Raw genomic sequence first — 14,954 nt, 5'->3', positions numbered from 1 at the left:
CGCTCGGTGCTGGCAGTGAGATGCCTGAAGTGAATCGCTGCTCTGGGACCATGGCCACTGCCACAGTGAAGGGGGGTGTCTCCAGGTCAAACCTGCGCAGCTCCCCTTGTCCCAGCTACATTGCTAGGCACGAGCCCTGTTTGTCCTCCTTTCTCTGTACAGAGCTTCCCTAATGATCATCTAATGCCATCGCAGTCTGCCATGATGGCCTCTTGGCAGCCTTTGTCCTTGACTGACCTTGATGCACAGAGAGAGGGCACAAGTGCTCAAAGGCAGTGCTCACACCCAACACTGACATGGGCTGTGCAGTCCTGCCCCTTGCAGGCAGGGCCAGTCCCCAAAATGCTCACAGGAAAATGCATATTTTAGCATTTATACAGATCCTATTCTTCTATTGGCTTAATTTATAAATTTAACAGTGAAAATGACAGCAGAGCAAGACTACACTTCTGGAATATTTACTGAGCTTCATCTGAACTGATGTTTAATTTTATAATATACCTTTCAGAATAGCAAAGACAGTTTTGAAAATAAGACTGATAAACTATGAAATGGAAATGAAAACATAAAACAACTTCAACCAGCAGAATGAAATATTAATGGTAAAGAAAGTAGTTTCAGGTTTCTTCTAGACTTTATAATTTATTGTTAATTATGCACATGAAATGTATGAACACACAAGTAATTAGATAACTTTTTACTTCTTCTGTGCTCATTTATTCACAGGACAACAACCATATACACTTGGCTCCGTAGTGCACATCTCTTTGTCACCATGTCATCAGCCTAAGAAAAGAAAAGAAAAAATTCTTGGCAATAATAAAAATAGATGTGATCAAAGTGGCAAGAAACATCTCATAACATCCTGCATTTTTATCTGGAGAGGAATGTTTGTGGGGAAAAATAACCACAGCACCACAAGTTCTTCTATAGTATAAGGATTTTTTTTCACGTGAATTCCTCTGAGGCCATAATCCCCCAAGACTTCTTAGCTGGCAGAAATACAAATTATGTTTCTTTTACTGAAAAGGGACAATGACCACATGCACTTTGCCCTATAGTGCACATCTACAGGCACAGACCGCACTGTACACATGTTAAAAGGAAAACCAAGGTGAAAAGATAAGCTATCATTAGTCACTCTTGTTTCCTTGCCACTGAGCCATTTATAAGGTATTCAATTTACAACCTTTATTTATTGCAGACACTCTAAGAGATGTGTTATTTTCTAAGAGTTTGCATGTTCAAGATGGAAAGCTAAGAGGGAATACACAGACAAGTGAATATACGAAAATACAGATCAGCCACCTTATCATTTGAAATATGAGAATGATTTAAAAGAATAGCAAAATCCAAAATGCAAAGTACTGAGGAAAAAAAGAAGACTAGAAGTCAGCTCAGTACCTTGACTCCTAAAAGATGTCAAAGATCCTCAGAATTTGTGTTCAGCTAAGTCAGAAGCATTGGTATGCGTGTACTTACTATGAACACTGTTTACACTTATGTGCTGTGGCTTTTCTTCTTTCATACTCCATTACATCTTCATTATGCTGCTTGATAAGCTATAAAAGAGCAGAATATGACAAACAGCTATACCATTCACAGCTGGATCCAGACATTACAGAATATCAAACACCTGTTATCAGCATGCAAACCGGTATGTAACTGGGACCGTCCAGAACACAACACATCTAAATTAACAACTGAAAAAGCTGTGAGAACAAGGCCTCACAGGACAAACATTTCCTCTTGACCACAGGGCGGGGGGATCCCACTGCCAATCAATTCACCACCGCCAACAAAGGGGGAAACCCCGAAGGGAATCCACCCCAGCCTGAAAACACTGTCACTGTGGGAAGTGCTGGTGATCCTGCACGGTTCTTCCTGAGGGCTACTGCACCCTGCTTGCTTTAACACCATCAAGTCTGTGAGCTCTCCGAAACAGAGAGTACCTTACAGCTGCACTCTGCTCAGGAAAAAGGGGTCCTAATCTATTGAATTCAGCTAAAACCACCTTAACCAGCTGAAAAGTGAAAAGAGAACGCATTGGTAGTCTGATAAATACAACATTATCTGGGCACATCCCTAAGTCCTCTCTCTTTTTGGAAAGACCATGGGGAAAATAATGCCAAAGCATTAATCCAACAGGCTTGAAGAATTAATTCTGTTGTGGCTGTTTTTAGTTTGCAACAGAGAGAAGCTTAAGAAGTTTTTTATTTCTTAAAATAAGAGCACAACATAAAGCTGGGAAAACATAAATAATGAACATAATCATGCTTCAAATTTGACACCTGCTATGACCATCCATTACCTCAGTAAACTCAGTAGTCTTCAGTCACTGCATTCATGTCACTATTATGATTTTTAAGGAATAGTTAAGTTCAACAAAACCAAATGAAAACACTTACGAAAGCCCACAAGGCAGCACTGGTGCCAAACGCCAAGCCAACCCCCAGCCAGTTCGGCTGGGCATTATTCGCTTTTCTCACAACAAATGCAGAACGAGTGAAAGCTAAAAAGGCACAAGATTACAAATACATTAACATTCCTCAGGATTAGACTACCAGGTTCTTACTGACATCCGTGCAATCAGGGAACACAACCAGACCACAACAATAAACCCCGGACGAATGCAATGATGAAGTGGTCTCCACGACACTGCTAGAGCCGACCCGCTCGTAGGATCCCCGCAGCACACGCTTCCTGACCCGCCAGAGAGGGGACGGGGGGGCTGCCAACAACTCGAAAGCAGCGCTTTTTACCCGATCCCCACCCACAACAACAATTTCCCCCCGCATCTCCTGCTCTATAAAGATGCCCCTACTGTCCCCTGCCCAAAGCCCCCAGCCCCGGGCCTTCCCCACCTCCGATCCCCGCTAACCAAGCGCGCTACGGGCACAGCCTGCCAGGGAAAGGCCGGCACCACCATCGCGGCGAGACATGGTGAGCCCTCCCCCCGGCCTGCAAGCAACACCAATTTAAAAGAGATAAATAAACGATTCGAAAATAACTAATGAGCTTCGATTAAAAACAGTAAAAGGAGAGAAGCTACCACCGCAGCTTCCTCTAACGCCAGACACGGACTGGCTGGGGGGACGCCGCCGCCTGAGCAGGCAGCAGAACTCCCACGGCCCTAGGTCAGTGGGCCGGGCCGAGGCAAAGCCCACCAGCCTCCCCCGAAGGGGATCTCCTCCCGCCGCTACCGCCGCTCACCAAGGCTGGGCGGTGCCGCCACCAGCCCCCAGCGCTTCACCGCCCTCAGGCCCGCCGCCATCTTGTCGACCGGACCCGGCTCCGCCCGCGGGGGTGGGACCACCCCGCCCCGCCCGTGCCCTGGCACCCGGGCGGGCGAGCTCCGCCGCGCGAGACCCGGCGGGCCCTGCGCAGCCCGATGGCTCTCCGCTCTTTCCCGCCCGCCGCCGGCACCGGGCAGTGGCGCCGCCGCTCCGGAACCACGCCGGGCCGGCCGCGGCTCCGCGGCGGAGCCCGCACAATCGGCGGGGCGGGGCCGGCGCGGGGCCGCGGCGCATGCGCGGGGCCGCCGTGACCCGGCTGGGGAAGCGCCGCGCTGCCATTTTGGCGGCGGCTCGGCGGCCGCTCGGGACCACGTGAGCGCGCCCGGGGCTGGCGCGGGGAGCCCGGCGCGCGCGGCGGCCGGAGGGGCCGGGAAGGACCGGGAAGGGCCGGGCCCGCGGGCGGCAGGCGGCGGGAGCGGCCGAATTCCAGCGGGGAGGCTCGCGGCGGCCGCGGCCGAGCGGCGGAGACGGGACGTAGCCCGCCCGCCCGCCCACTCAGTCTCCTCCTCGGAACCCCTCGGCGGCGCCGGAGCCGGCGGCGGGGAGGATGCCGTCCGTGAGCCTGCCGCCCAAGGAAAACGCGCTGTTCAAGCGCATCCTGGTGAGTGGCGGAGCGGGAGGCCCGGGCTCGGCGGCGGGGAGCGGAGGGTTGAGGAGGCCCCGGCTCATACCCCGAGCCGGCGGGGAGCGGAGTCCCGGCGCCACCACCCCGGCCGCGGCTCCCTCCGGCCGGGGCGGGCCGGGGCAGCGCCGCCCGCCACCCGCGCCCTGTCCCGCCCGGCCGGGCCAGCGCCGGGGCCGCCGCGTCCGCCCGCCCGCCCGGCGGGTCCCGGCGCTGGCCGCGGTGAGGCACCCCGGGCTCCGGGAAATGCCCCGCGGCCGCTTCATTCATCGCAGAGCCGCTGTCCTGCCGAACACCCACCCTGGGTTCGCTTTATTTTTTAGTGTTTTTTCTTTTATAACTCACTGTTTTGCTGTAGGTAATAACCATGTTTGTTGGTCGGTGAGAAGATCGCTTTCGGAGGAGGAAGTGGAGAATGATGAAGGTTTTGAAGTATTCTTGAAGTTTAATTTGCAGCCAACTCCTATGGAAATTTGTCAATCGATTTTGCTGGGTGGCGGCTGGCATATGGATGAGAGAACATTCAGTGTAATTTAGGCAAGAAGCCTGGTTTTCAGAATGAGGTTAAGATTGTCTACAGTCCTAGTACCAGCAAAGTGGGCCCAATTCAGCTACATCTTAAGGAACTTGTTTCAGCTTTCATGCCGTGTTGCTGGGACATTATCTTTCTAAGGACTGGGGTTGGATTGGAAGTGTCTTAAGTTTGTTAGTGAGCAGCTTCGGTGGATTTATTTATGACATTCCGTATCTACATCAAGCTGTTTTCTCTCAGGAGAAGTCGGTTTTGTCTATAAATCTCATGTTGTCTTTCAGAAGGACTTAGACTACTATTTTGAGTCATTCCAAAGATCAGAAGTAAGATGAGTACTGTTGTCCTGTTGGAGCAACATCACTCTTAAGGTTCTGTAAACTTCTGCCACTTAAGTGGGAGGGATGTGTACAGTCTTCTGTCACTTCTGTTTCCAAAATATTTTGTGGAAACTGAGCACGTAGAGCTAGAAAGTCCTATGCGCTGGCATGTGGCCATGAGACATGCAGTTTCTGTTAGGGTTAAGAAGTAAATATGAGCTATAAATCTTTGAAAAGACGCAGTTGTGCTTTCGAGTTGGTATGACCTTGTACCAATTGTGGACTTTTTCATGTGTTATGGGCTGGGACAGATCGAGCCTTGCTGCTCAGTGATCCATCCTCCTTTGCATTGAGGATGGTTTGTGTGATTACAGGGTACACTGAATCAAGGAGCCTCTCCCTCTTTATATCTGAGCGGGTTTGGTTGGTTTTTTGTTCCTTTCCTTTTTTTTTTTCTCTTTAATTTTTCCCTTTGCTTGGATGTCTGTGAGTATTTGTGTGGAGGGCAGGAACAAATAAGGAAAAAGAGTGTCTTTGGAGAAAGTGCTGGCTCAGCAGCCTGGCATTCATAACTTGATTCAGACTAGAAAAGGTGTGCCCCAGTGCAAGCAGATTGCTGTGCACTTTTTTTTTAACTGCAGATCTTTAATACAAATCGTGGAGTTTGAGGTATCTGGATAGGCTAAAGCTGTTGTGTCATTGTGATCTTTTCCTGTGTCTCACAGGGATGAGCCTGGGAGACAGATGTGTAGTCTGCTATTTAAGGCTGCCTTGTGATGTGGTATCTTCATAACACGTGGTGAATAGAAAAGGCTCAAAGCTGGTTTTCATCACACTGAGAGTTTTGCTGATGAACTACTTGTATGTCCTACTGCAGATGTTTTAGTTATGTGTTTGACTTGAATTGGTGAGACATCTTTTAGGAAGTCCTAAGTGCAGGCCATAGGAAAAATTCCTTCTCTTCTGTGCCTTCACTCTTCCCTTCACACCTCTGTCATCCTGCAGCCTCTCCTCGTTCTGCACATCTCTCCTGGAGACTGTAGCACTTGTATCTCTGCCGCAGCTTGTAGTGTTCCGTGGGAAGGTGGGCAGCAGCAGGAGGAGCTGCCTGTGCAGCTCTGAGCCCCCTGCCAGGAAGGGTAGACCCGTGCTGCCTCCTGGCCCCTACAGGCCGTGTGTCCTGCTCAGCATGCCTGCGTGAGGTTCTTCAGCAGGTGCTTTGGGAACTGGCCCAAGTGTTACTGGCAGGGTGCAATACCTTACAGATCAGTGATTGCTGGTACACAGGCTGTGAACACAAGTATAAACCCATTCCCATTTGAATTTCGTGGAGATAATAAACTCAGGAGCTAAGTGGCTAAGTGCCTTGTATTTTTGCAAGTGAAGCATAAAGTTGGGGTGTTTTTCAATCTGTTTTGTGTGTGTTTTCAATTCCTGAGGCCCCTTTTTTTTTTGTAAGATATATACCTGTAACACAAATGTTACCAACCTGCCCAGCTTTGCATAGCAAAGGGCAATAATTAGCTTTTAGAGTTTGGTTGGTTCAGCAGTGAGCATCTTGCATGGTCAGTACCTTTCTCATGTGTATGGGTTTGCTCACAAGCCAGCATTTCCACCTCCCTGACAAATTCTGAGTTCAGAAGCGTGTACGCTTTGTCTCTGCGTGTTCAACGCACTGTAACTAGACTAACCTCTTCTAGTCACTTTACTGGCATGTGGAGTTTCTAATAGAAACGTTTTTCCATTTGAAAGACATTTTACAATTCAGAGTTCCTGTAGTACAGCAGGAAAGAGATCTGCATAATTAGCTTGAATAAAAAAAAAACACCCACAGGATTAGCAATCACTGTTCTCCTTAAACCTGCACTTTCATTTAAAAAAAGTGTTTAGCTCATATAGTTTTTATAGTTTTAACTATTTGCTGGTTTGTCTACAAGTAGATGTTCTATTGCTCAGAGATTCTGAGCAATTTAGAGCAAAAGTGGATCTCAACATTTGAACATCTGAAACAATTGAGTCTTTATGATTCTTTTGAACACACATAATTTCTAGCCAGTCCAGATATTACTGGAGAATAATTCAGGTGGAGGCAGGGGAAAGGGTAGAATAGTAGAGAGAGCACAGTAATGGTTAAGTTGGCATTTTGGTGCACAGAAGGCTGGATGCACTATGAAGTAATGGAAAAAGAGATGTATTCCATTTCCTTCTCCCTCCATGCCCCTTAGTATCAACTGTAGAACTAGTAGTTGTAGGATGTAAGATTGACTGATTTTTAATTAAATAGAAGTGATGAACATTCCTTAACCCTTCCTGGAATTTTGCCAAATTATTCATCCGCTTTGTCTGGTCAGGTACAGTTCATCAATGACGTTCCGTTCTTTTCACAAATCCCAAAGATAATACTCAATTAAGTTTTCTTTGGATGCAGAAGTTATATATATTTACTGAGAAGGTGTTGAAGAAAAATTAAATACAGAGCTGTTAGGGGTGCCATCTATTTTGTAGAAGAGTTTTTTCAGTCTCTTGAAAGATCCGGATGAAGTTCTTGGAGTTGTGGCAGGCTAAGGTGGTGCGAGTATTTTTCACCCTGCGTAGTGAGCTTAGCTTTTAATGAGCACAGAGGAGAAAAGTGCAAGTATTTCAGAAGTGGAACATGGTTGTGTTTTATGTTGGAAACAGGCAGTTCAGCTGTGTGAGTGTGTGCAGCCCTGGTTCAAACAGTTCCTCTGGCTCACAGCTCTGTTTGGTGCCCTAGAAGCCATGGACTAAGGCAGGAGATGCCGTGCTGCTCTGAGCTGGCGTGTGTTGCATTGTGTGAGGATCAGTTTCCCTGTTCAGGACTGGGGATCAGCCATGGCCCTTTGGCCATGTGGAAGCTGTTCCTCTTGCCTCTCTGTCCTTTCCCTAGGGGCAGTGCAGGCTCGATGGGCACGGCCAGAACGCGTGTGCCGCTGCAGCGCAGTGAGCAGAGTGTCTGCTGTGGGACAGGGACACAGTTTGCTCTTCACGTGGCCATTTGTACCCTCACACGGCAGTGCTTCAGGGCACTCTCTCTGAGCTGGTGGGCCTCCTTTCCATGCTGGCTTTGACAGGTGCTCTACCGAGTGATGTAGGGACTTCCTGGTGATGAAAAGCCTGTTGGACAACCTCTCTTCCGTGCCTCTGCTGTAAAGGTGCCAAGGCCCTTGTGCTGGGCCACCTTCCTGTTTCTTCATTCCAGAATCTACTCCCTGTCCCTGCACTTTGAAACTAGACAGACCAGTGCTTCTCCTTTACTAACACTTGCATCAGCATGAATCCTTTGAAAATTGCTTCTGTCATAGCAATTCAGGTGCTGATTTTAAGATTGCTGAGGTGACAAGACTTGAAAATCTCTTCTAAAGTCATCTTAATTCAAGATTTAAGACTTGATTTCCAGAATTTCACTCTTATCAGTAACCAAGTAAATTAGTTTGTTTGCAATCATTGTTGCATTTGCATGGCTGTTCAGTAAGCAGGTATGCACACCACTGGAATTTTATCATATATTGTCTTTCTGTTGAAATATGGAATTACTAACATGGCTCTTCCACTTGCTTGTCTGTTGAGATGTCAATTACTTCATTTTTCCTTGCCAAGAGGAATACCCTACTTGGTCAGTAGTAGTAGGAAGAGAAATGGTGTCATGGCAGAAACATTGGAATGGAAGTACAGGATAGGCTTGCTGCTTTAAGGAGAGTCACTGATCTTATTTTTCAGAGCTGTTTCTCAAAGCTGCTCAAGAAATTAATTACTGTTTGAGACTTTAGGATGCCATGGAGGATTCACTTGAGCAATGCATGTTACTAAATCCCGTTCATGAAATTAGGCCATTTTTTGTCACTGGAGCTGTCAGAAACTGTAGAAACATGATTCACTGCTGTAAATTTCCAAGGAGCAGCATAATTTTATCTGTTTTGCTGGTGAAAATAAAAGACTCATTAACAAAAGCATTGTCAGTTGTAAGATTATAGCCAGTCTTACATTGTAAAGGCTATAGATACTCTTAATCGAACCCAAAGTGGTTTCAGCTGGGGCAAGGGAGTTAATTATTTATATGCTACTACCCTTTATTTTGGTTAGAATTTGATGCAGCTGTGTTGATTACTGTTTTTGAAAGGTTTTTGTAATGAGATTTTGTTGATTGGACTTTATCTGGATGTCTCAGGTTTGAATCTCTTGTCTGCAGCAGCACTGTGTCAATGCAGACGGAGCGGGTGTACGGAATTATGCATTTTCTGATTTGGCTGATAGGGGATTTAGAGAAAATTAACAATTATTCACTGCCACCCTTAAAAGTGAGGTCAGTGGGACTTGCTACAGGGATTTCTGTTGGCTTTTGTGATACCACAGAATCAAGTTAGGTTGTTCTTTAACATTGCAAGGTTTGCTTTCTTATCTTAATAGACCCATTTAACTATTTCTCAATGCTCGGTGCTGCCAGACCTCATCTTGCATATCTCAGTGCTAAGGGTGAGCAGTACTCTAGGTGTAATACATGGGTAGGAAATGCTGGTAGCCTTGCCATCTTGGATTATTTGGTATCTTGGATTATTTTGCGGTGTACGTGGATACTGCAGCTCAGGTCTCGGTCCAGAACAGCCGAGGCTCCTTGAGACATTTTTATGCACATCTTGGAATTTGAATTGGTACACTTTGTTGTTTCAGATGATCATTAAAAACCAAATGTATCCTGTGCATCCTGGATCTCTTGTGAGGCCCAGTCAGTTTCTTGATGAGTTCAGGGATGAAACCTGAGTGTGGGGGCTCCAGGGTTGTGAGCAGAAGTCAGTGGACTTTAGTTGACAGGGCCAAATTCATGGTCCTTCTCCCCAGGAAGAGGTTAATGTAAGCAAGTACAGGCCAACAGAGCTGATTTTGAATAATGGGTTTTTTCAGCAAGTCTGTCTTCAGTGAGGATTTCTAGTATTCTAGAAGAACTGTAGTTATCTATTTATCACCTCCTGTTTCCAGCTGAATTTTCTGAAATAAAGGAATAAGACCAATTCACAAGCATAGACATAGCATAGGGGTTTTTTCTGCCTTAGTATTAAATGAAAAGGTACACATATTTCTTAGATTCTTCCTAACTAATTTGAATTTCAACTTTTTCTATTCCTCTGGTTGTATGCTACCAAGCACTGCTAGTGAGGAAGATATCAGTGACTTAGAAAAGGTAAAGCATGCTGTGCAGAGGAGGATTTATTAATCCCTTGAACCAGGCAATTGTTGAAGCTGTTTGTTACACTGAACAATTCAATTAATTAACACTTCAGAGCAGTGAAAGAGGATAGTTTGTTTCGATTTGACAGCAGAAAACGATGCCAGTTTGCTCCAGAGCTTTTCAGCATTAACACGCCTGCAGGATTTGTGTGGTTTCCTCAGTCGTTGGGTTTATGTATCTTGTGTTTGTCATGAAATTGAATCGGTGTGGAGTATCTTTGGCCTGGAGCTGCTGAGCTGTTTGATATGGTTACTGCTCAAAGAACCCACTAATTCATGGTGAGTAGTAGCTCCTAATGCTTCAGCATCTTCTTGACTGCATTTGGCTTGAATTAGTGCACTTTAGTGACTTGACCTGGTCTCGTCTGCCTGTAGAGAGGAATTGTGCTGGAAAACAGCCTTGAGCTGCGCAGCACCTGAGTTTACTGTCTGCTAAGTGCTGTCTCTGGACCGTGCTGGAAGAAATAGATGGAATCAGAGTGGCAGATGTGCACCTACAGTGCAGGATATGCACACCTTGGGTAGTTCCAAGGCCAGGGATTCCAGTGCTTCCTGCTGCCAGGGATCTCTCAGCATCCTAGTTGCCAGTGTTGCCATGGGGTGCCCCAAGTGTACATCCATGACTGCCACCAGGAGAAACTGTGGGGTCCCCTGAGAGCACACTGCTGTAGTTGAAAGGCTTTGTTGTGCAATCATAGAATAATTTGGGGACCAATAATTTGGTTGGAAGAGGCCTTTGAAGGTCTTCTAGTCCAACTCTTCCTCCGCCATGGATCGGCTCAAGCCTCAGAACCCTGGGGAAGAGGACAGCAGTGCCAAATCTGTGAGTTGCTTTGGTTGAGCAGCTCCTGCTTCGTTGTACTTCTTCCTGGGGCCTTGCACGTGAGATGTTCACCTGTGCCCATGTGTATAGATCAGCTGTGCTGGTAACTCTTGTGCACGATGGGGAATAGTCCTCTGGTGGTGACACTGGCTGTGTCACTTGCTGAAGGAGAGGGGCTGAGTACAGTGAACTCCAGGGAAGTTCAGTTTGCAGCTTTGATGTCTTCTGGGGCTTAATCTCAAGGAAATCATGTTCTTCAGCTGGTCTGTCACAGCACTGACTAAATTAGGATGCTTTACTTCTGCAGCATTATTTCTCGGTGAGAAGAGATTTCCTGTGGGGGTTTTGGTGGGGCTTTTTGGTTGGTTGGTTTGGGTTGATTGTTTTGAAGTATTGGGGCCTTAGGTAGTTTACATTTGTTTTACTTCTGTTAAATTGCAGATGTGGCGTGTTAGGTTGGAGTAAAAAGTGTGGCCTGGTAAAACACGGAGTCTTAGAAAACAGTTATAAGTTCTTTATGCTGTTTTTTCTAAAATCCTGTCTCTTTAATGGAAATTACACACTATTTTTGGTTTCTGTTCAATTTCAAAGGGCATAACAATTGGTAATGTGATCCCATTCCACCCACCTGGTTCTGCTATATTGATTTAATTCTCACACTGCTCTTTCTTGTGCTGATTCAAGTAAGAATAAAAAGAAAGCAGTCAATAATGCCCCAGTGCTCCCACTTGTGAGCTTGGGGAATAGATGGTACCTTCTTGTCTTTGATAATTACTCTTGAGGAAAAACCTCTAGTCTTGCATGCTTGCAGGTGAGATGACAAAGGTGGTTTCTCCTTTGTGTTGGCCTTGTGTGACTGTCTTCATCTTGCTCATGAAACACTTCTGGGTCTGCTTCTCACCTGTTTAATCAGCTGCAAAATCCAGGCTGGGTAGACTCCTGTGAGGGTTTTTTGTTTTCTTTCACTGCTGCAAATGAGTTTTAAAACACTCTTGAATCAGCTAGGTTGTACCTGCTTATTGAGTCTCGAGTGTCCCTGCTTGAAAGGGAGTTTTCTACTTTATATTATGACTGAGGTGATTCTTTGTGTAGCTTGAGTGGTGCTTGGTGCCACTGTAGATTCACTGTGAAGCTTCTAATCAGGCTCATGGTAACACCTGGTGTTCTGCTGAGCTAGAGCTGTGAGCTGATCTTAACTCTTGGTGTTACTGAACATAGAACACACTTCAGTCTGCAGTGTAGTTTTTATAAAAGTTCTTATAAATAGCGCGTTTAAGTCTGGATGGCTATTAAATAATTTACCTTAGTTTTCAAATGTTTGGAGGATGTGAAGACTGCTTTGTGATAAAAGGATTTGCACTCTTGGGTGTGAATATGTGCAAAATATTTCATGTATAAATGGCAGAGTCCAGTCTGCTCTGTGCAATGTCCCCTGAGGGACATAGCTGCTTGTCAGAATGCTTCACTTGACTAATACCCTTTAGTTTTGGCTGGGAGCACATGTGTTTGACCATTAAAATGTCCAGTTTGAGAGGGAAGAATTGCTTGGGAGGTACAATACGCTGCTTGCTTATAGGTAGCTGTTGTGGGTTTGATGCTGGCCAAATGCCAGTGCACCCACAAAAAATCATTCACGCATTCTCCTCTGGTACAGTTGAGCAGAGGAAGGGGAAAGAACAATTTAAAAGAGTTCATGAGCTGAGGTAAGGATTGGGAAGAAGCATTTTAAGGGCAAAACAGTCATAAAACTTAAAAAGGTATAAATAAACAAAATATCTGTTAACAGACCTAAAAGAGTATACTGAGAAGTAAAACCTTTAGAATAGCTTTTCTCTCCTCCAGCCCTTCTTTCCTTTCTCTCTGTTCAGACCTCTCACCAGACCCCAGCTTTTCAGCATCCACATGCTCCAGTGCAGGCACCTTTTCTGCACAGGCTGCCAGTGAGTTCTGCATCCCCCCATGCAATTAATGAATTACAGGGAAACAATTTGTTCTATTCCAGTCCTCATCATGGCTTGCAGAAGAATCTCAGCTCTGATGTCCAGAGCACCTCCCCCTGCCCATCCCTCTTTTGCCCCGACCTTCATGTCACCATGTTGTTCTCTTCATGTGTTTTCACCTTTTCCTTTCCTCCAGCTCAAGGGAGAATTGGTATTCAGTCATCACAGCCTTTAGCAATTGGCTCTGCTGCTGGGCATAGTACAAGTTTTTTGGTTTTTTTGGTTTTTTTTCAGAAGTAGGCTCTGTGGCTTCCTCTGCCACCACTAAAAGCCAGGTTGTGTTAACCTAACACAGTAGCAAACAGTTACAGAGCCTAGTTGTGTAAATTTCAAAAATATAAAATCTGTGAAATGCTCTGGTGACAGTGTATTGGCTTATACTGTATATAAAGAAAACAGTGCTGAATTAAGTGTGGATGCGAGTCATTTCTGCTGTTGTAAGCAGCTCTGAGTGCTGCTGTAATCAGTAGCATGGCCCTTGTATAACAACCTTGTGGTTACCTTGTTCAGGAATCCATGTCAGTGTTCACTGCCTGTGGGCTGGGCAGCAAAGTTTAGAGAGTAGATGGGAGAAGATTCAAAAATGCAAAGCTGGGGCAAGGGGGGAACAAACTCCATGCAGCCATGAGCTGTGACTCGATGTGGATAAGCTGTAAATAGTAGGAGTCTGTTCACCTTTCCTCATGGCAGCCCCCAAAGGAGGAATGGGGAGGAATTGATTCACACTTGACACAGTGAGCCGTGTGTGTGTGTAAGGCACCTGCTGGCCAGAGACTGAGTCTGCACAGGTGCCTTCATGCAGTTTAGGGAACATCAGAATACAAGCCCTCCTTCCACCTCAGACTTGGAATTCTAGAGAATATGGGCTTTTTTCTTACAATTTCCATGGCAGTCTGTCTAGTAATGGCTGTGCATTCTGATCCATGGAATAAATACGTGGTGCTGGGGGAAGCAATGGAAATGCAAATGGTCACTTACCTCCTGTAGTCTTGCATGATTTTGAAGGAATCAGACTTTGCCTGCCTCATCTTACTAATTCTTTGTGCAGTTGTATTAAAGCAGCTGTTATTTCCTTCCTATAAAGACAGAAAATTAGTTAAGCGATATAAAAAGCATCTTGTTGTGTTTAGAATAGGTTTTAATTCTGGCCACAGCATGTATACAAAAGTTTGTTAGATGTCTTAAAAGATCTGGTAACTTAGTAAACGAAAAGCTTTGAAGGGCAGGAAATGTGTAATAGATTGAGCGCTGATGTAGAGTCAGGTTCTGTTCTTCTGAAGCATTAGCCTTCTTACCCTTACTCTTTTCAAGTTTAGCTTTTATCTTTTCTCATGGCATGATGTCGCAGGCTGTAGCTGCAGCACTTGTCTGTCAGGCATCACAAGCGCACTCTCCCTGCTGGCTTTCAAGTTTATATGTGCAGGAATTGAGCCTAGTGCAGGCAACTGTGCTCTTGTAGCCATCTCTGGAGCAGAGAAATGTGTCACTTCTGCAGAACATCTGTCCTGAAGCAAGGGCTGCAGCTCTGGGAATCACTGCTACAAGCTATTCATCTGGGAGGAAACAAGCTACACAGATGGGTAAAATTCCTGTTTCCAGGAAGCCTCTATCTTCATGTCCCAAGAACACTTGACATGTCACCATTCCTACTTCTGTGATTTTTTCTTTTTTTTTTTTTTTTTAATTTAATTGCTTGTTCTTTTTTCCTCTCTCACTCAGAAACTACTTATCTGCTGAAGGATCTTCTTTCCCAGGCTGTGTGTATATTTTCTGTCTCCTTTTTGTTAAAAGATTTTTGTTTGAATTGTCTGTTCCTTGAAACTATAGGTTCACTGATCTTTGTACCAACCATGGTTGCAAATGCTTCTATCCTGGCTTCCTTGTGTCTCATTCCCACCTTAATTTAAGCTTGCTGGTCCATGATCTCTCTGGAGGATGAGTTAAGTATATGCACAGCATATGAGGGAACAGTCTCTTCTTTTTTGGAAAACTAAATGTGACCTCAGTTTCATTTGTTCCCTTCCTTCCACTGTCAAAACATACCGTATGCTCATAGAACACATACACAGAATAAGGAAACTGATAAAAAACCACAGTTTGAAGTGTTTGCATTAACAGAATGA

At 45.6% G+C, this 14,954-nt stretch overlaps 2 protein-coding genes and 1 long non-coding RNA gene across 3 annotated transcripts in view; 1 reads left to right on the top strand and 2 right to left on the bottom strand.

Moving 5' to 3' along the window:
* Positions 1–442: 442 nt before the first annotated feature.
* NDUFC1 (NADH:ubiquinone oxidoreductase subunit C1) lies at positions 443–3,417 on the bottom strand. The gene is made up of 4 exons (XM_066548910.1): positions 3,214–3,417; positions 2,409–2,512; positions 1,483–1,562; positions 443–786 (listed from the first exon to the last, which is right to left on the bottom strand). Coding segments are annotated over exons 1-4 (246 nt in total). The 5' UTR covers positions 3,275–3,417; the 3' UTR covers positions 443–785.
* A 379-nt stretch (positions 3,418–3,796) lies between these two features.
* Positions 3,797–14,954, top strand: part of NAA15 (N-alpha-acetyltransferase 15, NatA auxiliary subunit) — a 36,377-nt gene continuing 25,219 nt past the window's right edge. The window contains exon 1 of the mRNA XM_066549434.1: positions 3,797–3,897. Coding sequence (XP_066405531.1) covers positions 3,844–3,897 — 54 coding nt within the window. The 5' untranslated portion in view covers positions 3,797–3,843. The remainder of the gene's footprint in view (positions 3,898–14,954) is intronic.
* The window catches only part of LOC136556309 (uncharacterized), a 33,231-nt gene continuing 32,086 nt past the window's right edge, over positions 13,810–14,954 (bottom strand). Inside the window, exon 3 of the long non-coding RNA XR_010783632.1 lies at positions 13,810–13,907. This is a non-coding gene — a long non-coding RNA (uncharacterized lncRNA). The remainder of the gene's footprint in view (positions 13,908–14,954) is intronic.

This window comes from Molothrus aeneus, chromosome 4 (assembly GCF_037042795.1).
Source record: "Molothrus aeneus isolate 106 chromosome 4, BPBGC_Maene_1.0, whole genome shotgun sequence".
In the NCBI taxonomy this organism is placed as follows: domain Eukaryota; kingdom Metazoa; phylum Chordata; class Aves; order Passeriformes; family Icteridae; genus Molothrus; species Molothrus aeneus.
The sequence above is the reverse complement of the archived record's forward strand: the minus strand, read 5'-3'. Positions and strand labels throughout refer to the sequence as shown.